Raw genomic sequence first — 26,773 nt, forward strand, 5'->3', positions numbered from 1 at the left:
TTTGGAGCGCCATAGGGGGAGGGGCCATTGAGTCCAGTTCTTATACACAGTAGAGGCTGACAGTTCTCTGGGTATCCCACATCTGTTCTAATGTCACAGATCTGGGATGGTACAGGATAAAACACTGACCGGAGCAGACGGGAATGGGAACCAACCAATAGGAAAGACGACAAAAAAGCCAAGACGGAGCCATTTTGTAGCTTTTTAATAATATGCCAACAATGTAACAGAATTTTAACAAGAGCAACACAACCCAAAAGACCGCAGGGATTTCTATTTACGTTTTCTCTACAATGTATAGGGACAAAATTAAGAAAAAAAGGGGAGTGGAATTGGGATGGATTATTTTTTTAATTCTGGTCTGGAAGCCCCAATGGGGCAGGAATAAAAATTTATCCTCTAATATACAGTCAATGGCAGGGGCGGAACTATGGGAGGACCGGGGTGGTAGCTGCCCCCACAAAAAAAAGCGTTGCCCCCCCCCTAATATTTGAGCCAATATTAGTATCATTATTGACAAACATTAATAAATTATTGATAGAAGCCTTTTTAAGCTTTGCAAAATTGACAAAACCAATATATTTTACTGGCATCTCAGCTAAAATAACTGCTGTTTTAATATTATTAACAATAAAAAAATATGTTTTTATCATCCTTTTATTTGTAATGTCACTTCACATTCGGAAGTTCTCATTTTCCACCCTTCCAACGTCTTCTGCCCCTCCACATCAAATACTGTAGCTCCTCCATTGGCCAATAGTCCATAGTTTTATGTTTCTGTACAAATATCCCAGGGCAAAAACAAAATAAGTCAAATCCAGCTTTCCCCCAAAAGATGCTTTTTCCCTCTTAAGTCACCCTCGTCCAAAGCATCGGTTACACCAACTGAATGATGGGAAAGCAAAAGCGCAAAGGGTCGACAGGGAAGTAGGGTTTTGGTCCAGAACCCGGCTGTTGACAGCTGGGTATTGCTTGTTGACAGACAATGTGCTGAAAGGTTCAGGAGCCCGAAAGATGATGGAAAAGAGAAAAAAAAAACACAACAAAACACTGATACTTGTAAGAGTTAATGAATAGTGGTATTAAAGTTCATTCGGTGATGCAGATGGAGACAAATGACACTATCAACAAAACAAAACATAAAGATTGAACCTCGCCAGCAGACATGGCTTTCAGGAAAGATTGATGTTTTGTTTTTTTGAATACTGTTAATTAGAAAACAAACGGCTCACGATTCATATTTTTTTCTTTTTCAGATTTAAAACCGCACAATATTTTGACAGGAGGTCAAGCCTGGGCAAATGTGCCAGCATGGCAAAAAAAAAAAAAGAAAAAAAAAAGAGGAAGGATTTAAACAAATGAGATTGCAGGTCAAAAAACACTGGATACAAAATAAATGTAGGGAAGCGGAGGGCAGAGGGAAGGTTTGTTGACAGGCTCATAAGGAAAATATTTCAGCTTTCAGCCAAAGCTAACAAAAACCAAGCATGCTACTTGCACACATAAAGTCAAGGCACACCCATTTGATGGCAACATCCAACATTTGTGCCTTCAAGCCTTTTTGGGGTTTTAAACAAGCAAAGGAGATTTCACATCAAATACCCAAAGGAATTAAATTACTTTTTACTCTAGGTATGATGCACGAAAAAGCTATTATGAATGCAAGTAATCTCAAAGCATTTTTTTTGTTCAATGGAAAATTATCCACAATTCAAACAGTCCCAGAATTAAAAAAGGAATGTTTAGAAAATGAACAAATGAAACCTGCCAAGCGCATTAATCTAACACCCACTCGTTAACGAGACCGCCACTGCCACAATCGTGTGTCTTCTTTTATATTCTTGTCTCCTATTACCATTTTTTAGTCACATAGCTGATATGCCTGGTCTTGCCTGCTTCAGTCGTCTTAGTGCTGAAGTGAAATGAAAGAGCGTGCTGGTCTGGGATTTCACAACTGCTGCGTGCGCCGTGGAAAACTGTGCAGAGGGGGCGAGGATCGGTGTGAAAACGGCGGACAGGTGGGCACCAGCGAGCTTCCAGGGAATGAGCTTCTTTTTGGTTTTTTATTTGAATGAAATAAGGTTCCACTACCGGCCTTTTCTAGAAGTTTTCAAAGGCAGTGCAGGCTCAGCATGGTGTCCAAGTGTGAAGATGCCTGTGGCGCTCAGTCCCCACCCACCCCACCCCTCTGCACTGAAAAAGCTATTGTTTACTGCATCTTTTCCAACTGGTAGGTATTGGCTAATAGGTTAAGGCCCAGTCAATTTCGTTTGAAGCAAACATATTCTGGAAATGGGGAGGGCAACAGCTAAACTTTACCACCAACATCCTGGACGTGGACGGTTTGGCAGCTCTTTTGAGCTTTGGAACGTCTTTGGTCTGTATCAATTGGCAAACTGGCAGGCAGCAGCTCCGATGGTTTTGTGGGGGTCAGAGAAGCAGATTTGCGACTTCGAGGTGACACATTTGAACCTAAGGGCCAAGGGTGTATGATCTGAGGAAATTCTTTCAGCATGTGTAGATGAACTGGCATCTGGAGGGTGAGGGGAAGCCAGAAGATGAGGTTGCTATAGAGTTAAGAGACACCACATCTTTGTTTGCAGTCAATAGAGGGGTTAAGTCAGAGGCTGGCAGAAGAAATTATCTTTTATAGGGAAAATATCTTTTATACTGTCTAGATTATTAAAAAAAAAGCAAAAGCTTGCATATAAAAAAACAACACAAAATTATCCTAAAGTGTGATGGCTCTATCAGCTGACAATGCTGACTCTGAATAATCTCCAGCACCAAATGACTTAGAGGAATGTCTGCTTGTACATTTTCTTCATAATTTATGCTATGCTATCATATTATTATATGAGGCGCACCGGATTGACACATCGTCAATGAATTTATGTCATATAAAAGGCTCACCAAACAACGACAAACGTGACTACGCTAACTTCCAACTGTGGAGCCCCTAAAGGGACACAGAAGTAGCAAAAATATTGTACTGGTTTATCGTGCGCACTAGAAACTATCTGGGGTTCTGTACCCAACCTTGTTAGTTACACGTAAAAAAAAAAACCCAGTTCTACACTGCTACATGTTAGCCGGATTAGCGCATTCACACTAACACCCAACCTTGTTGGCAAAAAAACAGACTGACATTTTGACAGAGCGGCATGTACCTCTCAAAGTCCTTTTAACACCAGTACGCACATACAGAAATAATCCATATACTGTATAAGGTGCTCCGGATCATAAGGCACACTTTCATTTTTTTTTCTTTTAAAAGGCTTTAAATTGTGTCTTTTAGTGTGGAAACCATGCTATTCTCAATTGTTCAATTTTCCAAGAAAATACTCTCTGACTTCACATTTTTATGGATGTAATGTCTTAAAGGTACAGAAGGTCTAAAATGCAAACAACCTTGAGGCTGCAAACAGCTTTTTATAGGCCATCATTATTTGGTTTATCCTAAAAATCTTGGATAAGCAAACCATGAGAATAAAGCTGTCAACCCACTGGATTGGATTGAGTTGAAATTCCACCATTGTTTAAATCTTTGTGGTAAAACTGACCATTCTAAATTTAGTATTTATTTCACTGTTTATGGAAAAAATGTGGCTTTGGCTTCACTGGCGAGATTTCATTGGTCCAACAGTCTGATGCCAGTTATCATTGTCAAAAGGGCTGGAGTAGTGATGGACAGATGAAGCTTCATGAAGCATTGAAGCCTGTCATCCAGTGCAAAGCTTCTTGAAGCTTTATTGGCTCTACAGGACATCTGTTGGATGCAAAAATATTAATTGGTATGAGTTTGAAGTGGGAATTAATCTGTTGGCAAATCAAAAATGCAAAACATGTGTGTTGTCATACTGTCTGGTGTATGGGGGATTCATAACTCTGTTTTCTGAAATCAGTCACATGGTACAGTCGCACAGCAAAGGTTCAGATATCAGCATTTTCCGCTCCTCCTCTAAAGGAAGCAACCCTCAATACACACATCGCAGAAACGCCCCCTTTCGGCTCACACTTCGAAGCCACTTCATGCACAGAATGCCTTATTATTACCACTAAAGCTTATGTTTTTACTATCAGCACTCATAGACTGGACAAAGCAATGGAGAAGATTTGAAAAGAAAAAGCACAATCCTGTCCAAAAGTGTTTGTCAAATCTTTGTGTTTTTTTAAAGCAGTCTGGATTATCCTAGCTGACAATTTTCCGTCAGAATGCATGACTTTGTTTATTAAAATTGCTGACCTGTGAATCAGTCAAGCAAAGGAAAGGCCCTTGGTCAGATTAGACACTGTTGTGTTGGTGTATCCTGTCATTTAATTAAAAGAAGTTTTTTCTTTCTTTCTTTAGTCTGTCACTTCTTTTGTCCTCAACTCTGTAACCCCCCCCCCCCCCCCCCGAAACACTACATACCCTGTTGAGATATGTTGGGTTTTCAGGTGTTAGAAGTTTGGGAATTACCCTGCAAAAACACTATTTTATGCCCAACTGTGTTTACTCTGTCATTATAAACACAACCAAATAACATGAAGAAAAATTCCCATATATGTATTTTTTACAAATATGTATATTTGTCATGTGTTAACACAAACATGGTTTATATCTAAGTTAAAAGCCTTTTGGTGCTGATTGCGTCATTGGTGTAGGAGCTGATGTTTGTCCAAAAAGATCCTGGACAAGTCTGGCTTCATGGAGGCAACATGTTAAGAAAAAAAAAAGAGTGGAGAAAGACAAGAAGTCCCTTCATCTTTAACAGCTGGCCCACGTTGCCAGAGAGATGGAGCTCCAGATGCGGCGGACGTATACAGGAGCTCCATATTTGGGTTTTGTGTGCTACAGTAACAGCCAGCTGCCAGGACCGAAGCCTTTTCTTACATCTTTTCCCCGAAAGCTAAAGAGCCCTCAGCTTGCTTGTATGTGTGCCTCTTCCACTCATAAACACACTCACATACACACGCCACCCACACTCGCCGTATGTCATGAAAACGAGCAATGGAGCAAGAGTGTTTTGATAGACTGCTGGCCTTCTGTATACCGAACGATGAGTTCACTTTGAGTGGATCACTATTCCTTCCACAAGTCACGCCTACGCGCTCCGAAAGGAAATGGATCTGACCGTTACCCACACCGAACCTCTGAGAAAGACCTTGTTCACCCTCGAAACACATGATGTGATGAATGCAGTTGCCAAATCACCAACAAAAGGAAGCGGAGTGATGGAGTAATGTGAGGTTTAGGATGAAAGACAGCTGTGGCAACCAAACTACACCGCTGAGCTCCCGAGCTTCAAGCAATGGAATGGTAAGTATATGTTCCTGTTCGTGCTCAAAGAAAAGATGTGAAAAAAGCACAAAGACACCTGGAATTAGTCTTGCCCGATTCTGAAAAATGCAAGGTAAGAGGTGGAGCAGGGGATTTTGTTTGATGTGCGTGAACAATAGTTTGCTGGCAAGCCCCTTTCGGGGTTCTGGCTCTAATCACAAAACTTCCAACCAACAAGGAGTCAATGCAAACAAGCCTCTATTATGCAATGAAACATTTCTGCCGCTTTGAAAAGCAGTAACAAAAACTTTTTTTGAAACGTATTTTGGCATAACAAAATGGTCGGGGTCTACAAGTTGAAAAGAAAAAAAAAACCAGACCACCGGGACAGCTGAAGGGGGCTGTGAGGGATTCTTTTATTATGATATCAAATGAAGTCTGCGAGATGCTCTGTCCGGGGGTACTCCAAGAGTTAACAAAGGCCTGCACACAGCGAAATGTTGTGTCACCTCCTGCTCACATCACTCAGCTTTTCAAGTGCAACAGCTGCTTCCTCCCTCGGTCATAACGATATCCGCATCCATTCACACTGACGGCTTAACTGTCCCACATAACCGCCAGATTACTGGACATCCCATCAACTGAGACATGACTCTCAATAACTTTCCCTGTTTGGCACCGATTCCCAAAGTCCACTTTCTTAATGATACCCACTGGAAAAGACTGAATTAAAAGTGCTCTACTAAAGAAATTTCAAAAGCATGTTCCGTATCCTTCCTGACTTTTCTCCAATTGTCTGATTCAGCACCTGCTGCTTCCCTAACTCACTGGCTCATAGAGAACATATTAAAGCCAGCAACTCATTCCACACACAGTTACTGTCGAAACCCAGTGAATAACAGACATATTAAGAGGCTGATTTGGGTTTTATGAGTCAAACATCACTTGTCTTCTGTCAGATTAACGTGATGTGTTTGGCATTGAAGGCGAGGCCCATAAACCTGACTGAGCAGTGATTTATTTCAATAAACCCAAGTCTGGGTTATGCCAGGGTATGAATACAGACAAAAGTAGTATACAGAACAATAATAACATTACTAATGTGTGAGGAGCAGTCAAAAGATGAAGGTGCTTTCTTTATGCCTTGTGGACATGAATGGTGTTTTCATTAAGAATCAAGTTTTATCCGGTTTTCCAGACTGAGGAGGGGAGGTCGACGGCTTCATCTGACTCAGCAAACTTTCTCTGTCTTTTAGAGAGGAGTCATTTCTCCCCACTGTTGCCTAATGCACGCTAAGTAGGAGCTCATGGAAGTTAAATTAAATTCATCTGAACTTGACTGAAGATGACTAAAGGAGTCACTTTATCAGTTCAATTACAAAATCCATCACAATCGCGTTCTGCTTTCAATTGTATATTTTGATCCTTGTTAAAAAAAAGTTCATCTCCATCCAAAATCTTCGTTCACCCAGCATGTTTGAGGCCTGATGAGCGTTGCAGCTCTGCCTTGTGTTTATGATGCGGTAGGTGGTCACCTGTTTGTGAAATAAGCTTTGACTCTCTCTGGATATTCCTGCCCACCACTGGAAAAAAAAAAGACCAAACTAAAAAAGAAAGGGAAAAAAAAAGTGCTGATTGAGTGAAGTTATGGTTTGGCGAGAGCCTTGACAGAGAACAAAACGCTCTTCGAACTCCAGCTGTCAGATCAATTTGTTTCACAAAAACCCAAACTATCCTAGTTTAGCCGACTTGCAAATATTTTTCCTACTTTCTCTTTGTATTCGATTTTGCATTAAGGTTGCTTTGACTGTGCTGTAAAACTCACACTCTTTGAGATTAACTAGATCGGACTTTTTAAAATATTTGATTCCGAAGGCCAAGACCAGGATCAGTTTTCTAATTTTATGGAACGACCTCACAGTAAAGACACATTTCAATGCACGATCTTTAAAAAAAGACACAACTCCTCACCCCAAAAAACCCCAAAACTGACAGCTTCCTTTGAAAACCTGTCTCTTCACATATCTGTCCATTGCTATATATTTCTGTATTGCAACATCTCACAGGCCTACTCAGAGCTTGGACTTTTGGCTGTGGTCACACCTGGAGTTCTGGCCTGATCGGAGGGTCAGCTCAGACAAATGCACTCAGTCCCCTCCACTCAGGATCATTTGAAGAAATGTTTGTTGGGGTAAAGGTGCAACAGCCTGATCTACCGAGCCTGACAGGCTGCTCTCCCGTGGCCTGTAAACACAGAACACTTAGCAAAGGAGCAGGCCTGTTCTTCTCTTACATAACTCCTGCTGCTTACTCACAGCAATCGATGGCATTGAATGCCGTACAGATGTTCCACAATCAACCCAGGTTACCGCTAACATCCGTTAGCGTCATTGGAAGGGAGTTTATCTGGTGGCTTGCGCAGCAGCAGTGAGTGGGCTTTGTTCTTACTAGGCTGACTAGTAAGAGACATGAACAGTTCAAAGGAAGTTGTTGTTTATCTTGTGCAAAGTGCTCGCTGTTTGACTTACGTAAGACAGATAATAGGGACTTATGGGAGGAAAACATAACAGGATTGCATTTTTAGTTTGGTGTTTAGATCTCCAAATCCTTTCTTCTGTCGCTTTTTATTTTTTAAAGAATACAACAGAAAGAAGGGCGGATGGTTGAGCCAAACCCTTCCGAGATACCATCTTTATTTTGTTGCTTTTTGCGTTTGTCACCAGCTGTTTGCACCGTCATGAGTCAGCCATGACATTTAAACTGTTGAAAGTTAGTGCTTTTCTTGTTTAAAGTACCCTGCACGAACAACCCACATGTTGCAAACATGAGGGCATTACCTAAACCTTATGGATGGGGCTGGTCCAAAAAAACAAGAGAGGCCCCACACATTTGTGATTTCCTAAAAAGAATGGCATTTCATGTGTAAATACTAAAAATGTGTATTGGTTAAATTATGACTAAATGGTCTAGATTTGAGTTGAGGATAAGTATGGCCTATTTCACGTCACGGTATGTACAAGATGTGACTTTTTTCCCAAACAAATCTATCAGGCAAAGCGGCGAACATGCTCTCCAACTATTTCAAGGTAGAAACCCAGTCCGACAGCTTTTGATCTATTTTCATAGTGTTATCAGTGGTCTTTTAATTATAATCATTCCGTTTTTAGCCCAAATCAAAAACTGTTGTTTTTTAGGACATAATTTCTGCTGAGTGGCAGGAGTTCATTAAACATTTACCTCTGAATTGGGACAGTTGGCGCAGAGCAACCCCACCCCCTCTTCCCATTACCTATAACTGCTATACCTGCTATAAACAGCTGTTACCCCAAACATACATCGTATTTTCTAATCCCAAACACAATCTTTTTCAAACTGCATTTTTTTGTCTGCTCCTGATTTACAAGTATTATAATAAAGAAATACTTGAATATGTAAAAAAATGTCATCCATCATCAGAAAAAAGCACAATTTTACTTTTGGAAGTGGGGCTAAAAAAACAGGTTAAGAACCACCATGTACACTTGAACATGTGTACATCTTTGTGTGTGTGATTGGGAGAAGGGGATGGTCCCTATGCATGCATGCATGCGCGAAATTGCTGGTTGGTGGGCCTCAGCAGGACTGCTGAGGCTGGAGCAATCATATGTTCAGCTGTGATTTCCATCAACACATTCCTGGGCACTCACACACTCTCTCTGCGGAGCTGCGCACAGCACCCCCCGAGGAGGTGACCTGCAGCCCGCAGACACATGGCTGCCTCGCAAGCGCTTATCACAACACAGCAGCCCGTAGGATAATAGGAGGCCCTAATCGGAGGCCACGTGGAGACGAGCAAACTTTGACTGCCTTCACGCTGCCTGTGTAGGCAACAGTTGACGTTATACTATACCGCCGTGCAGAGGGCCAGCAGGTCTCACCATGCCAGACTGATTACAGGGTGGAGGTCAGCCCACATGGACAACAAATGGTCCCCGGGTGTCTATGCTGGGAGTTGGGAGCAACCCGCCGAGATGTTTGGATGATGGACCCTGCAAAGCAAGGATGCAAAAAGCTGCAAAGCAGGGATGAAAAGTTTGATCTCATGTTTCAAAACTCACAGCTCAAATGGGGCCAGAGCAGCCACAGAGAGAGAGTATGGGGGGATGGATCTCAGGGCTGAAACACTGATAACGAGAAACTTAAACATTTAACTCAGCAAAACATCCGACCATCTGCGCTGAATGATTATACAGTAACTGGCACTTAATCAGTGTGTGTGTTTCTCGTCTGCTTGTCCGGCGAAAAAGAAATGAGCGAAATTCACACACAAGTCCAATCAATCAATGTTTCTGGCTAAACTCCGCGACTGGCGTAGAGCCATGGTGCACTGCATGCCTCCGAACTCTGAAAGGGGGGCTTCACCCTGAGAAAAGCTTCAGCTCCCCCTCCGCTTAAAGCAACTTGTAGATCATGCTCAACTCTTATACAGAGGAGGTTCATTTGTCTTGCTCCCCAAAAACAAAATATGACCTGTGCTGAGCAGAAACCAGCTGTTGTGAACAGAGAGCCTGATATGTTGTGGTTTTTTAAGGTGAATCCAAATCACTCAGCACCAAACAGAGCTATTACTTTTGAGTTTAAGCAATACTAAGGCATGCCACGTATAATTACACCTCAGGGGTACGTGTCAGCTTTGTCTCACACGTCTGCTGTAATTGATGATCAGAGCATCCACTCAAAGCAGCTATCCATCCTAGGTGATAAAAAATCTTTTTGCTTTACTTCCTTTATTTATGAGAAAAATAAAAAAAAATATTCAATATTCTGCCTCACACAAACACAGGAACACATCAACGTGGAGAACTGGAGGGGCCCCAATTTGCAGTGTGGTGGAGCTAAGAACAGGATTCCCACAGGAATGTGCTACTGTGAGGCTTTACTGGAAGACAACAATCAAGAAAATTAAGATAAAAATTGCATTTCTAAGAATTTCTATATCAAGATCACTGTGAATCAGGAGCAGACAAGAAAAACTCAGTTTGAAAAAGCTTGTAGTTGATATGTAAAATTGAACTTTCTCCATGCAATTCTTTGTTTTCCTTGTCCGATTTGGCATCTTTGTCAAAACTGCTCTGATATTGCTCACCATTTTTATTGCAGCAGTAACATTAGGTTGGGGGTGTGAGGGGCTGTAAGCTAGCAAGGAGAGGGATAACAGGAAATAAGGGCAGGCTCACTCTGTGGCAAAATTCCGATGAATTCCTGCTGCTCTGCAGACACTATGTCCTAGAAAACGACACAGGCTGTTTGATTTTTGCTAAAAGCAGCTTAACTATAATGAAAAAAAAGCTACTGTTAAGATAATAGGAGTGGGTCTTTAAATGTTGGCATGTCTTCTGCGTCTGGCTGTGCTTATCACATTATAGAAGCATGAATGAAGGACGTTCCGTCAGTGCAGGCACCATGGATAAAAGCTCGCGGGATTGCAACAATTTCTCTTATTTCGGTTGCTCTCCTTGGTTAGAGCTGCATCTTTTCCGTCTCTCTTCGTCGCTGTTGTTTTCTATCATGCAATCCTCCCCCCCCCCCCTTCTCTGTCCATCTACAAATGCACACCTTCTTCTGTGCTCTGTTTCCCCCTGCAGGGCACACATACAGAGATTATACTGCGGCTGCATCCTGCTTTGGTAACACACTGCAGCAGGCACTCCACTGCAGCCATTCCACTCAACACACTCTTGGTCTGAATCCGTTACATTTGCGTCAAAGTCAGGGATATATATATCTATATCTATATATAGATATAAATAGATATAGATTTTTGGTAGTTGGAAAGGCTTGGAAAAGAAAGGGAAAGCCCTACGCATGCCATGTGTCTGTTCCTCTCAACATCCAGTGATTTGAACCTTTCACTGGCACGCGGTAATCACAGCAACAACCAAAGTGTGCTGCCAACTCCTGTTAATTGCATGTGTATTTTCAGAGAAGCCCACATACAGTACGTATCCCCTGATTTGTCCCGTCTTGCCTTCTCCCCCTGAAGCGTGAAAGAAGACGGCACGCTGTTGGAAAACAATGGGACCTTTTTTTTCTTTTCCCTTCCTTTTATTGACGAGCGAGCAAACACATCCACACGTCCAAACAACAGTCAGATACCCGGTAATCACACAAAAAAAACAGTACAGTGAAGCTATTGTATCCAGGAGGAAACGTCAGCGTTGACTGACGATTCCAACAAAGAACTTCCGGGGGTTGCACAAAAAACTGATGGAAGTTCTAGCATGTGAGTGTGCAATCTGCAACCTGAACTCTGCGAAGTGCTCCACTGTTTGTTACACGGTCATCCTCTTCTTCTGCATTTTTGTGCGTGTTCATGAACACATCAGAAGTAGTCTGACACGTGGAGGAGCTGGGGATCAAACCGTTGGGGCCTCTAACTGGAACACGACCGCTCTCCCCACATGAGACCCGGCCGCCCCCACATGTAAAGGTATCATGTTTTACCTGTTTAAACAGAGAGTGTGCAGCGCACCGTGTCCTTTCTTAGCCGTGTTTTATCCATTACGGTTGTTTGGCCCGCCTGCTCCCCGCTCTGTAACAGTAGATTTTCTTTTGATATTTCTGCTGTGCCAGCGCTCTGCTCTGCTAAGATCATCATATACAGTTTCACGGGCCAACAGCCACATGCCCGAAAGCTTCATTAAAACAGCCAAACAGGTGCTACCACCAGAGGGGGGATTTCCCCAACCTCTTCACCTGTTTTATTAGATTTCCATTAACACACTTACTACTTATCGCTGACCCTTGATCGCATGCAGTTTTCATAAATGCTAGCTCAGTATGTGCGTCATTGAACCGTTAAATATTGCACGATTGACAAGACCTAATTCTTAAAGCCAAGTGACTACTGCACGGTGGGAGTCGCACCGTCCAACAGAAGCCTTTTAGACCTCAGAGGAAGAAAGGAATTAGTGTGTGACTCCTTTAAAATACAAGACGGATGGATCTGTTCCTTTTTTTCTTTTTCAACGGATTTCTCGATGTCAAACTTGCACGTTAGAACCCTTGAAAGTGTCTGTTTTGGGACACAAAGGATTCTTTCTTGCTCTGAAAAGAGATCCAACTCCTAGAAACCAGCTCAGCTTAAGTCTGCTAACAGTAAACAATGACTCTGAAAGGTGTCCCTGACAAATGAAAAGAAAAGAACTGGGAGTGTGATTATTGTGCCTGAAGAGTGAATCCAGGGACACTGAGCGAAACTCCAGACCTTCCTTTTTCCTCTGCTGCTACACCTCAGCCTGTGTGGGATGTCTATTAAATGTCCTGCTGCCACCGTCAAGAAGGAGAACATCTCTTTTGTGGTGTGAAGAAAAAAAGGCTCCCAATACAAAACTTTCTTTCAAATTTAAGCTTTAAGTTAAGGATCCACTTCATTGAAAATGGTGCTTCTAACATGTTCTTGTGGCATTTTTTTTGTTGGAGGACATATATAAAAAAATAAGCTTAAAATTGCATTTCTCAGTATTACTTATTTCAAATCATTGTTAATCAGGAGCAGACGAAAAAATGCAGTTTGAAAATTATTGTATTTGTGACTGAGCTCTCAGCAATGTTGAGGAAAAGGGGGGCGGGGCTGCTATGAGCCAACGGTAACTCAGAGGTGAATTTCTGATGAACTACTGCCCCTCTGCAGAAACTATGTCCTAGAAAATGACATTTAAAAAAAAAATGTTGTTAAAAAAAGTCTACAGTGTTTTCCGCACTACAGGGAGCACCAGATTATTTGGTGTATCATTAGTGAAATGTTCTATTTTTGAACTTTTGACGTATACAAGGGAATACCAATTATAAGGCGCATTAAGCGAGACAAAGGAGTCAGAGATAGGCACGGTATCTCAAGAGTTTTTTTGTAACACCGCTACACATTAGCCACATTAGCAGTGTGTTCACATTAGCTGTAACTACTAACCTTGTTTTGCAGCTCGTAAAAAAAAAAGACTTTTACAGCTAATACAGACATTACTGTGACAGTGCTAACTCTCAGCCTTGTTAGTAACACATAGAAAAACACAGTGGCTATGTCCTAATGTCCACCCTAATCCCTAACTAAAAAACTATATAGTGCAGGACTATGTAGTGCCATGGATTTTAAAAGCAATTCGGACACCATGCTGAGTAATTCTTTTTTCAAATGGCGAATATGACGTGATTGATTTCATGAAGTTAAAATCTAAATGTCATGAGCATGACGATCATTAATGAATCTTCTGAAGATAAAAGCTTTAATAGCTTGTAAAAAAAAGACATTTAGATAAAAAATTTTGGCAAAAATTGTTCCAACGCAATGCATTGTGGTCTATATTTGCCAATCGCGTGAGCATTGATGCACACTGGACTTCTGGAAAATTTCTAGGGCCAAGAATTTTGGAATTGTACATTCAGACGGCAGTACAAAATGGCGAGTGTACTATGACTGAATAGGGAAGAAATTCTGACACTGCTACATGTTAGCACTGTTGACACTGCTAACATGTTTACCACGTTAGCATAGTTACAATAACATGCAACCTTGTTTGCAACTCATAAAAAAATAAAAACAGACTAATCCTGCTTAAACATACTCTGACTACGCTAACGTCCATTCTTGTTTGGAACACATATTAAAACACAGTCCAACATGCTACTCGTTAGCTGTGTTAGCATATTCACAATAACATGCAACCTTGTTTGCCACATGTTAAAAAAAAACATTGATACAGCAAAAACAAATATTACTGTGACTATGCTAACTCTCAACATTCTTAGTAATACGTAAATAAAACACAGTCTAACTGAGCTAGACATTAGCTATATTGGTGTTCAAAATACCTGGAACTTCCAACCTTTTTTGCAACTTGTAAAAAACAAGACAAACTGATACCGCTTAAACAAGTGTTAACGTGACTATGTTAAACTCCAACCTCGTAAGAAACATGTAAGACACAATCCGTCACAGCTACTTGTTAGCCTCGTTACCACATTTACCATAACATGCAACTTGGAACACATAAAAAACTTTTGACATGGCGCCGTGTACATCGCAAAATCGCTTTGACATATGTAAACACAACCAGAATTAATCTATAGAGAAAGTGCTATGGATTATAAGGCGCACTCTCATAATTTGAAAAAAATTAAGGCTTTTAGTGCAGAAAGTACAAGAATCCCAATTGACAGACCACTGGGGAGGGCTTTTTAAATAGCTCAAAAAATGATCGGAGTGTATCTTTTAATTAACATTCATTTCTAATGTTGCCAGAAATTGAAAGCAAACTTTAGGCAAAGCTAAAAACAGTAGCCAAAACTTAAAACTCCTTCTCTAAGCAAACTCACTCCCTCACCAAAAAGGAAGCAGCTGTGATCAAAACTCTTTCATCTGCTATAGTGCTTTCCAAAAAAAAAAAAGGCCCATGCTCCAATTCCAAGAACTCCTGGACAATTTGAATCACATTCTTGTCTAACTTTTGCAGCTCGTTATCTGCAGTCCCCCTCAGTGCTCCATATAGATTTTTTTGACCTCACTGGCAAACAGCAATGCATAAAAAACTTTACATTTGATTTATTGCCAAGTCCCATCCACCATTCCACTGATTAACAGGCCAGAAGCGCATGTGTGGACAGTTGTTCTCCATGCCTGTTGTCCCACTGCTGCATGCCTGTTTGTGACAGCTCCTTCAGATCTCTCAATTGGCGAGAGAACAGAGAAAAGGCGGGACAACAGTGCGTGTAACATGTGTGCAGCCTGCATCCGTTCGGGAGGGGACACTCACTGCTTTGGACGTTAACGGTGCCGGTGGAGTTGTCCTTTCCCACCAAGTTCTCCACTACGCATGTGTAATTTCCAGAATCCTCCAGTTTTGCTTTACTGATCTGAACCCTGGAAGACTTCCTGTGGATGACAACATTTGCATAGCTGAGTCAGGGGGAATCAGGGCAGACAGGAAGCAGCATAAAACCTGGGGCGGGTAAATAAAGTCAATGGAACAAGTGGAAACATGGGGACAGAAGGCAGGGAACAGGGCAAGCAGCGACATGGTACCAACTCTGCTCCAACAGGGCTGCATCATCACCTCCACGTCAATGGGAGGGGTTTGTGAAAGAACTCGCCAGAAACCGTTTTACAGTTCACGTGTGCATTGTTTTATTGGTCCACATCTAAGAAAAATGTTTATGAAAAAAGGTTAGAGTGTAAGGCACACTACAGCGTTTGTTTTCTGCTTCCTTTTAAAAATTAAAAGTTTGCATATTTACTCTGATGCCGAGAGATGCTATCTCAGATTTTGAAGCATGCTAAATTGTTTCTTTCTTTTAGTGCAGTCTTTGCTTTGAGCTGTTTGTTTTAGTCCTGTAGCTCATTTTTTTAAGTGATTGATGGCTACATCCTCATTATCAGTCAGTCTGGAACCACAGCACAAAGAAGAGTGCTCATCTGTGAAGTGTTTGACCCAAAAACTCAAATCTCAGTTCTCTGGGTTCAAAATTTGAGAAGAATTAAAGTAGAATAATCTTAAGAATCAAAGTTACGGAAAGGGCAGGAAAAGATCTATTTGAAAAAATATTTACAGTTTTTAATCTCTTTGGAAAATGACAGAAACAGAAGTGGTAAAATTAATTATTTACATTGTAATCCAATCAGTTGCAGAATTTCTAGATCATCATAACTCAAGTACTTTTTTAAAATGATTGCCTGTTTGATGATTGCCAGCAGGGTTTTTGATTTGATTACCAAATTGACCAAGTGACAGCTTTCTGTTATGTCTTTAATCTTAACTCGGAGGTCAATGCTGTAAAGAAGAAAACTGTTCCCAGTGGTTAATAATTGTTTATTTATCAGAAAAACACTAAAAAAACGTGAAAATACAAAAATGAAATCAGCTTTTTTATGAAATGAAACAAACAAACTGAATGTTTCTTGTTGTTTAGTTGGAGTTGCCATGTTGTGGGAAATGATGAAACTTTTTTCCCTCAAATTTGAATCCATGTATTTTTGAAAACAAGTCACTTCTTTGGACCTGAAACGGGTCAAATTAGACCCAGACACAATTTAAGGGTCGAGCTTTTGGACCAGCCAAAAAAAAATAAAAAATCTTGTAAACCCTGTAATTTTGTGCAATCTCATCTTAATGTGACTGTAAATCTTTCAGGGAGCTTTTAAAACTTGCACAAATCAATTAGATTGCAGACATTAGCAGATTTATCCCATTTTTTAGTTTCACACATCAAAAAATGCTGATCAGGCTAGCTAGCACAAAGCTTTAGAACCAATACTTCAAAAGCCTATTGACCGTATATGAGAACTGGACAAAGTAAGTGTGACGTCACCACACAATGACAAAACTCAATGAAATGAAATCAATTAAGTCGCCATTTTTTCACGTTACGGACATCGCAATGTTGGAGCCAGATGACAGTGATCGGTCCAAGTCAGTCTGAGTCAACATTTTCATGGCAACCACTCTAGCCAATCAGGACTGAGCTTGTTGGAAGTCATGCACCTCGAACACTTGAAAGCGGGCTAAACAAAATTTGTCATCAGTGCTCGACGTGAGACCACATACTTTTATTGAGGCATCTGATTGGTCAGATTATAACTTAAATTACTTGCAATAAAAAATATCATGAAAAAGAATAACAATTGGAGAGAACATGTTAGAAAAGGAAAGCAGAGCGAGAATGGTTACTCTGACAAATGGAAGTTTTTGGTAGATTTTGGATTCTTGGAGCAAGTGGGTACTTCCTGTTGGGAGAGGAGGGGTCCCTCAGTCCAGTTCTAATATACATTCAATGCAAAAGGCACCCCATATAAAAACAAAGGTTTTGTGACTCTGCCCCCTGATAACAGCTGCTGTGAGCAGAGGATACAATATGGCAAAATGTCATTTTTTTCCTTGTTTTGTTCCTGCAGTTTCCAACAGTTTTATTGTATTTTGTCAACAATTTTATTTCATTATTTATGAGATACCAAAATGTTAGGTTTAACAGTAAAGTTGGAAGTCCTCAATTCATTTCTTATTTCCAATTCACGAGAGATGCGGTTGAGTCTTGTGTACTCACAGGTTGCTCTTTATTTTGATCCTTTTGCTTTTCTTCAGCTCATTGCCGTCTTTGAACCACGTGTAGGCAGGGGCAGGGGCCGGGGCCCTGGTGGCCTCGCACTTCACTGTCAGCTTTCTTCCCTCGTCCACAACTATTGGATTCTTGATGGGTTTTAATTTTGGAGCCACCGCTGGAAAAAACAAAACAAAAATAAAAGCACACATTTATTTTTGCTGTCTGGACAAAAAAACCTGCTCCATGTTTTTGCTTCATCTCCAGTTGTGTGGTTTGGGAATTGACAAAGAGCAACGGAGACACTGGGATTTGAGGAAATTGCCGTCTCCACGGACCCAGCCAACAGCTCTCTTATGTGAGCTCCAGATGTGGTCACTTGAGACATCATCAGCTTTGCCTCGGACTAATAAACAGGCTCATGTTCGCTCTGGTTTTTGCTGCTATAAAAACACCTGAAGCAACATCCAGCAAACATCCACCAGCGAAGGAGGAAGACCAACTCCAACCACAAACTGCAGTTTAATGCAACTGCTAACAAGTAGAGATAACAGTAAATGTTAAAAGGAAAACTGCCCCGGTGCAAATTTTCATGATAAAATCATGCATTCTGCTGCACTTCTTAATTTTATAGAGAAAAAAAAGAAATGATTTGTATCCAAATGCACACAAATGCTTGAAGGCAGACAGCTGCAGGCAGAGAAGAAGACTCATCCAGGGAGGAGCCGAATATAAGGGGTTAGCAGGGGTCATGTCAGGGGGTTTGGCTTAGAAACCCACCAGCACACACACACCCACACACACACACACAGTCCCTTACTGCGTGTGTAACATTCACAATTTCATGCACATGTTTAACCGAGCTGCAAATTACAGCTGTTTGCTGTGCATCACCTCCGAACACTGACAGCTGAATGAAGACAAACAAAGCATGACAAGCAAAATAAAGAGCACATCCGTAATGACTTCAGCTCAACACCAGTATAGCTGCACCAAAATTATCCCTGGCTGTCCCCTTTTTTTTGTCCCACTTCACTGATCTGGTAGCAGTGGCGTTTTTACACAGAACCAATGATGCTGCAGTTTTCAGACTTAATTGATTTACAGGCCAACTCTGATCATCTTTTGATCTATCGTTCCCAGTGGTTTTTTAACTGTGGTTTTGCAGTTTTTAGTCATTTTCTAGGACACAGCGACAAGAACTCATTAGAAATTCAACTCTGAGTTGTAGGTGGAGCAACCCCGCCCCCCTTTCCCATCACCGTTGCTCAGAGCTTTCTGTTTACGCGGTGCAGGAACCTGGTGGCCCGCCCAGCATACATTCTACATCACAATTATGCTTTTTTCTCAACTGCATGCTCCTGATGCACAACAATTTCAATAAAGAAATACCCAGAAATGCAATTTTAAGTAAAAATGTTTTTAAATGTATGTTTTAAATGTATCTTCTCACGATAAAAATAACCCCTAAAACACAATTTTTCTCAGACTGGACTAACTTGGCCTGCTTGTTGCAGACTTCTTTGATCATTAATACTTTTTTTGTCTGTTTTCTTCTTCACATGTTTTTCTAACGATTTTGTTGTAGCCCCTGCACACATATATCCTTTATCTGTTGCCATAGCTTTAACAAGACAATATGACATTCTGGACACAAATAAATCTATCTGGAGATGCAAATAAAAAAATTCTCTCACAGACTTCTCTTTGTTTTTTTTAAGTTATGAAATATAAAAACAACTCACGTTACATAAGCTGATAAGATAAGTCCAACAAGACACATGCAGGTTTTATCTGTCCACATAGTTTTCCCTTGAATCAGTTTGGAAAATTTTAAAAATACCTCCCAGATCAATGAAAACGGCGTTATTGGTTTCTAGCTCGAAAGCAGTGTCTAAAATTACACCATGAATGAGGTCCTGTCAGAGAAAAGTGACTGAGGACTTGCACAATAAAGGCTCCAACCTGACAAGGCGGGGTAATTATACCACCGCAGCTGCCTGTTTTTTGTAATTTTGTCTCAAGATGAGGCTCCCAGCTTCTGCATTTTAGTGTCTCCAGAGTTGAGTGGAAAAAAAAGACAAAAAAAGAAAAGCATGTGAATGTAAATGTAGGCTGACTGTAACCTACTTGGTGTCATTTCATATTAAATCTGAAAATAGTGTAAGGTTACTGATAGCCTGCAGGAAGACCTAACGCCGAGTGCTGGATTCCTGATGCTCCAGATGTGCATCATTAAACACTTTCTGTTGCCTAACAATGCACTATTTTACATGAGACTGGATGTTGATAAACAGTACACGGTGTCCCACGGTAGAGTCTTCTGCCCCCCGCCCCCCTCCCTTTTCGTTTTCATGTTGTCCTTGTAATGGAAAGTTACTGTATCAGCTGCAGAGTTATTATAACACACAGTTTCCTAACTACAAGTGCACATGTGTTCTGTTTGATAAGCAACTTCCTCAGAAACGGTGGTGAACTTTGATTTGAGGCTAATTAGAAAATTGCTTTTAAAAACACGGCGGGCTGCGTTCAGACGAGCATCCATCGTCTTCCAGTCGGCACAGCTGAACTTCTGTGCATGATTTCTGGAGACCCCGCACGTCGCCCGAGGATGGCCTTGTCAGTCACGGTTGCACCAACAGAGTGAAGAATAATGTTTAGTACTTAGTCTGGAAGCATCTCTGTCCTTGCCAGCAAGTTAAACAAGCTTCGTCCTTGACTGGAGAACTCGCGGAAACAGCAAGCCAGATGTGGAAGAGCGTCTGCTCTGCGTTTGTGTGAAAAAACCTTGTCATTTTTCTGTGGTTCTGTTGTTATAGATCATTGAGGTGGGTAATCTGGGTGGGAAAAAGTCCTGATCCAGTGAGTCTTCATCAAACTTTAACCCAAAGGACCCACCAAACTTATTGCCTTTTGTTTTGGAGACCAATCTCTCATCAAAAATAATGAATATTGCTTCTTAAAAACAAAGCAAAAAACAAGTCACTGAAGTTTTAAGACCATCGAAAAGACGTTGTAAAGCTGCGTTTGCTCCGTCCTCGGCTACACGTGTACGGGTAGATGGTACCAATATTGCTCGCCATTTTTCTTGCACCGGTAATGTTAGGTTGGGAGTATGAGGAGCTGTAAGCTAGCAGGGAGGTGTGAAAATGGAGAGCTCCCAGCAATGGGAAGTGAGGTTGGGGTTGCTCTGCGCCAGCACCCCCGCCCACAACCCGTGCTATATTCACACCAATCAGGGACAAGAATTGTGTAGTGATGCACAGAAGACACTTTAATTAACAAAAGTTCCAACCAAAATGAATAATTTCGCTTTGTGAATGCAGGTTTAGTGCATTCTGGAACACGCGTCAATCCTCCGATGGAAACGTAGCATCAGAAATGAAAACGGCCATCAGGTTCAGGTGTGACCTTTGGGGGTCTGTTTTATATATGGTCTTATGTTGACGTTGTCAAAATCAGAACAGATGGGCAATCCCAAATCCCATGGCTGCGGAACATGCACGGATCATTATTCTTCCACCACCGTGCTTGACAGTAGTTCTGGGTTGTTAAAGCCGCTATTTGTCTTTTTTTCTTTAGCGTTTCTCCAGAGATGGAGCCGTGGTCTTTGGTCTTCCTCATACTAAAGACATAAACATGCTCTGCACATGATCAATCATCAGTAAACTAAAGCTCTTTTTTGATTTCTGCACTACGTTTCATTCATTACTGCTGACTTGCATTTGCACAATTTAAAGCAGCGAAACTAACTCCAGTGTCTAAGAAAAGAACAAAGACGCCTTGTGGATGCAAATACTAACATTTCTTGCAGTGGTTTTCACATTTTCTGTTACCCTAGAGGAAAGTGTCATGCAGCAGCGATTAACCCTCCTCTCCACAACAGCCTGATTCTTTCTTTTTGAAGCATTGTGGCAGCTGCAGACATGGACTATAAAAACCCAATTTGAGAATAGAAGCCTATCTTGTGTGGCAACAGCTTATGCCTGGGGTAACAGTTGGAGATTTCAGGCCACAGTGCTGTTCACAAACTAAGATACTTGATCAATTTGCATCGCTTTTCGTTTTATTAACGTAAGAAGTTTAAATTGAAATTACGTCTGCTATTTTGGGAAGAAAAAAAAAACGTTTTCCAGACATTTTTGTTTGTCTTGATACTTTGAAGACAATTTACTTTAAAGGTTTAATGAGTTCACAACACGGGTATGTGAAATATTCACAACTTTTCAGAGATAACTAAGGTATCATCCGACATTTTGCTGACTTTATACATTTTTACACATTCAATTCTGAGATCAAGTTGCAAAAATGAGTGAAAAAGACCATAAAAAGTTAAGGATTTTAATGTTTTAATTGTCATAATTGTCTTTTTTCTTTAGGAATAACTAAAACAATCCATCACAGACTGCTTAGTTTCGGTAATTCTTTTTCAGTTTGATATATAGCTCTTGGTGACAGAAACCCTCCAGCAGTGCATTCTGGTTATATAATGGTTAACCCTTTTAGGTATGGACGGTTCGGACCTGCATGCTGCGTGTGGACAGATAAATCAGCATGTTTCAGGCTTGAAGAGTGCTGACGAAGCACTGGCAGTCCTGGGCCGGTAGTGGGCAAGTCCATTCTTGTCTCCACTCGTCTTCTTCTTCTTCTTCTGTCCCTGTTTGGTTGTTTGTCTGCACTAAAATTTCTCAGCAGAGGTGTAGAAAATCTACTGTATAATTCTTTTAGTTGCCCACAGTTGTAGATTTCATGGAGTTTTGTTTATTGAGACATTAAATGTAACTTTAGGGCAACTTGCATGTTGAAAATTAACATTAATAATATGCAAACGGGACCCAAATTGAGCACTTTTGTATAATCAGGATGGGCTGACGTGAATGCAAATGTTTTTGTTTGAATGCCATCTATCTAACTTCCACCACAGAAGCTAAAAAAATCCCTAATTTTTCTTACGTCTATATTAGATTGACCCGAACTTGTCAGAATAAAAGCATAAACCCTAAATGTCGCTTTTGTCTGTTGACCAGCCGCTGTCATTTGCTTAAAAGCAGAAAAATAAATCTCAATAGAATCCATGCTTTACTGGTGGATGTCCTGTCATATTTTAATAACAGTTTAATGCATCTCTACTGAATTTAATTGGAAGCTGCTTTAATGTCTGCATCTGAACTTTTTACCTAATATTTTCCAAACAGCAAAATTTCTCCTAATCTCTGAGAAATTCAAACTTTATATATAAATATTTTTTTTCGTCAGAAAGAAAAATGTCTAAAAGAGGAGGTATGTTGATAAAGAATTAAGATATTTGACAAATGATCAATACGAACTAATTAAAAGAAAGAAACCAGTTCTTTAAAGAAAATCCCAGACAGTCAAAAGAGTAAAAACCTCCAGGGGGTTTAAAGGCACAAAAAAAACAAAAAAAACAATCATCTTTGCTTTTGCTGTTGTTGGCATAACATGAGGATCACTGGTGGATTTGCATAAAGTCTTCAAATGGTATTGAATATTTTGAGAGATCTATTTCTGTTGCAGTTCCAACATGATTTCTGTGGAATTTCGCTGGAATTAGAATGTAAAGCTCTTCTTTTTACATTTATTTATACAAGTTTGGACTGTGATGAAGTCCTACTGCCTGCTTATCCATTAAAGTAGCTCCAGAAGTTGCCAGTTCTGTCCTCTGCAAGGTGTGTCATCACCTTCTCACATGGTCACCCTGACTTAAACCAACATCTGTTTTTCCCCCCACATAGCTACTAACGTTGACTAACAGGCATTTACAATAAAAGGGGAGGAAGAGGAAGATGACTGAATCAGGAAACCCTCAGTAACAGAGCCGAAAATTCATCAATTACTGTCAAAAGACATGCTAGATCCCACAGAGTCCCGTCTCCAACCTGTAATTTTCGTCTGATGACCGCTTACAAGTTTAGGCAGATCGTAAATTTCCTTCGAGTGGGAACTTCGAAATAGAAGTGGCGGTTTGGATGTGTCATGTTTTCGGCTTTAATTGTTGATGAACGTTAACACTAAAGCCTTTTATGAGGAAACCTGGGGGCTTCACACAGGCGGGAGGCTGAAGGTTTCCGCTGAAAACAGAAGAACCACACCGCATGACGTTGCATCCCTCAGTATCAGTAGTCTAGATAGTTTAGAAAGACCCACTCTATTGAAAGTGGGGGTGTTTTTAAACATGTTCCTGTGGTATTTTTCTGATGAAGGAGGGCAAATATTAAGAATATTGAGGTCCAAATTCATATCGTTGCGACTTAGGAGCAGACGGAAAAATGCCGTTGGAAGAAAAAATCCTATTTGTGACGTAGAAACCACACTGGGCGGGACACAAGCTTCCTGCTCCGCTCCATTCTGAGGCATCTACTTGTAGACAAATAGATCCATGTGCGTCATTTTCAGTTACGTTTACGGCTAATAAACTGTCTATGCACGTCTATGCGGGTTTGCGTAAAAAATTCTCCCCAGTATGCATTTAAAGACTATTTTCAGGCTTTATGTGAAAAGCACGTGGCCACTGAACGTGCTTTGAAAATGAAACCACGTCAAACCTTGACCAATCACGGACTAGGATTAGGTGGTGACGTATGGATGGCGTCCTTATTAATTCCCAGAAGTGCCAACTGTTTTAAATTGATCCTGAAGGAGAAATTATTTTTTGCAGTTTGTGCCCTACTGGAATTTAATGACATTAATCGGAATAGACGGGTGAAAGAAAAAGGTACGATTCACCAGATTTGCACCGCTTTGACCTTTCGTGCCGAACCTTTTCCAACTGTAGGTGGCAGACATGAGCTAGTAAACAGTAGAAAAAGACAAAGAAGAAAAAGCCTGCCCCTGCTTTGTTCAGTGTAAACTGAACAAAGCAGGGACAGGCTTAGGTTGGAGGTGTGAGGGACTGTAAGCTAGTGGTAGAGCATGTAAACGGAGAGCTCTCAGAAACAAAACTGGGGGTTTCTCCGCAGCAATCGTCCTGCCCACAATTTCTAATCAACTCCTGCCTCTCCACAGAAACTAAGTCCTAGAAGACGACATGTTTGTTGGGGGGGGGGGGGGGGTGTTGACTAAAAACATAATTAAAAGACCACTGGCAACACTTTTACAACAGTTCAAAAGATGATTAGAGTGGGTCTATTGCATTTCATTTACTAGAGTGTCTTTGGTTCTCAATGAGATCCTAAACAGGAAAGTGTTGTGTCAAGGTCTGTAAAAGGTCTCCCCCCTCTAACCTTGAGCCTGTTTCATTAGAAAAGCAATGCACTTTTCCCTGCAGAGTATCTGCTTACAGCCACAATACGCGCAGCTTTCACCAAAAGAAGGCGTGACAGGAAATTATCATGTGGCGGTGCCGTGACAGGACGCTCTGAATCAACACTTTCAAGTGCTTTCTTCCCCTAATCATCTAGTGGGTCGTTGCCAGTGAAAGGATGGTTATGCCAGAGAAATGTTTGCTTTGAGATCATTTCAGTAAATAAGTATCCAAAAAAAGAAGAAGAAGAAAAAAAACAAAAACAAGATTTTCAGGGAGAAGGAGGAACAAAGCACAAACCTGTCTCGGTTCCTGAAATCTCCTTGATGTGTGACTGACAGTCTCAAAAGATTGCTCGTGTTTACGTATAATCAGAGGTCGGCACACCTCGTTCAAAGATGTGCACATGCTCAAACATGGTGCAACACATTCACACGCTCAATATTCTGACAAATAAAGCCAGTAAAACACTGGAAAACTGTGCAAAAGGGGGGAAAATGTTCAGAGTGGTGCAGCACAAACCCATCAGGGTTGAAAGGACATGTGAAAGTGGAATCATGGATCATATCTCTCCGTTTTTTCTTGAGTTACTTTGAAAGTTTCTGGTTAAAATCTCATTAAAAATCAAGTTGTGACATAATAGATCAGAAAAAGGACAGAAAGCAAAAGCCACAACCCTCCATTGGCAACATTAAAAGCGCATTATCACGATCCAAAACAGGGACGCTGCTAATTTTTCCTTGTCTGATTTCATGAAAGGGAGGAAAAATAAACCAAATTACAGCCAGATGCTCTCTGTGAGCTGATGATTCACAGAAACTGTTTCTAAACAGAAGAAAAAGGACATCGCTTAGGGCAAAAAAAAGATGAAAATATACAAGTCACCATCACTACTACCAACAAAGTTGAGGAGAGGGGGAGGCTAACAGGGAGGGGGTACATCATCAATTTCTGAATATATGGAGTACAGTAAGAAACAAGTTGCTTTCCTCGGGGTGTTACGGAGACGTGGGTGGGGGTGGGGGGTGGGCTTCCCCATGACCTGAGGTCAAACTACAGTAACATGCTGTGGCTTGTAGGATCCACCACGGAGGAGGCACGTTTTTCTACCTTTGCGGGTTTGGAGGCATACAGCGGCGTCTGCGTTAGCCTGAAATATTATCAATATTGTGGGTGACTCATGCCGCGCGGCACCGCGCCGCGCCGCACTGCACCGCACCGCACCGCAGTTAAGGTGAGCAGAGAAAACACCACGGTGATTCATTACCTGTCAAAGACACATGGCTTTCAGCCGCACGCCAATTTTTCCCCCTAAACCGTTTCCCCCATCCACTCTCAAAGATAAGCTGTTAAGACTCAATTACAGCCAAAAGCAAGATCCATTCTTCAAAAGTAACTTTTTAAAATGAATCATATTTGACTTCCACGCAGATCCAAACCCACATGGGATCACTTCATGTGACAACCTGCATGTGAGTCCTTTTTCCCCCACATTTCCATCTCAAGTCACTAAACGGAATTCAGTTGTTTTACCTGTGTCAGGGTCTCCCTCCTTAAGCTTTTGCCCTTTCTTTCCACCCTTCTTTTTCCCTTTTCTATCTTTCTTCTTGTTTTCTGTCATGCTGTTTGAAGAAAGTAAATCCTCCAGAAAATTCAGCCAAAAAGAAAAAAAAAGGTAGTCCGTTTGGGAAAGTGTTGCAAGTGGGCACCACCAGACTCTGAGCCCTTTTATTGAGTCTCTGCTTCTATATAGACTTGTTGCAATTAAGACCAACCACAGAGGCAGACCAAAAAAAAAGAGGGAGGGAACAGAGAAAGAAAGGTAGGGAGTGGAGGGGAGTTGTGACAGACTCTGAAAAGAGGGAGGGTGTTAAGGGGGAAGGAGAAGGAAGACATTTCCCATTGCATTACAGCAAATAACTCTTCCCTAACTGGATCTTTCAGATAAGAGACTGTGCCTTCCAGCCATTGTGGCCACTGAAGAAGACAGAGGAAAACGGCACGCAACTCCACGTCATCCCTCTCCATCCCCGCAGCATCTTCTCGCCCTCTAACAACCCGTGCAGAAGCAAACCAGTTCAACTGAACCCCGACCAGATAAGTCAGGTGAAGACCTGTCCCTGCCAGAGTCCCCGGAGCGCCTCACATCTGGTTCCCGTTTGCTGAGCGCGGATCCCGTGAGG

The 26,773-nt window shown here is 41.3% G+C and overlaps 1 protein-coding gene across 5 annotated transcripts in view; it reads right to left on the reverse strand.

The window, feature by feature from the left end:
* Window positions 1-26,773, reverse strand: part of LOC101164582 (pro-neuregulin-2, membrane-bound isoform) — a 79,311-nt gene that overhangs the window by 27,069 nt on the left and 25,469 nt on the right. For 2 of the 5 annotated variants that reach the window (XM_011483507.3, XM_011483508.3), the window contains exons 1-3: window positions 26,124-26,357; window positions 17,336-17,507; window positions 15,052-15,170 (exon numbers count right to left, since the gene is read on the reverse strand). In XM_011483507.3, the coding sequence (XP_011481809.1) occupies window positions 15,052-15,170; window positions 17,336-17,507; window positions 26,124-26,211 (379 nt within the window). In that variant the 5' untranslated portion in view covers window positions 26,212-26,357. Of the gene's footprint in view, window positions 1-15,051; window positions 15,171-17,335; window positions 17,508-26,123; window positions 26,360-26,773 lie in introns of those variants that run through there. The other 3 variants (XM_020708868.2, XM_011483509.3, XM_020708867.2) reach the window with 3 other exon arrangements.

The sequence above is a fragment of the Oryzias latipes genome, chromosome 14, assembly GCF_002234675.1.
Source record: "Oryzias latipes chromosome 14, ASM223467v1".
NCBI classification, from domain to species: Eukaryota; Metazoa; Chordata; class Actinopteri; order Beloniformes; family Adrianichthyidae; genus Oryzias; species Oryzias latipes.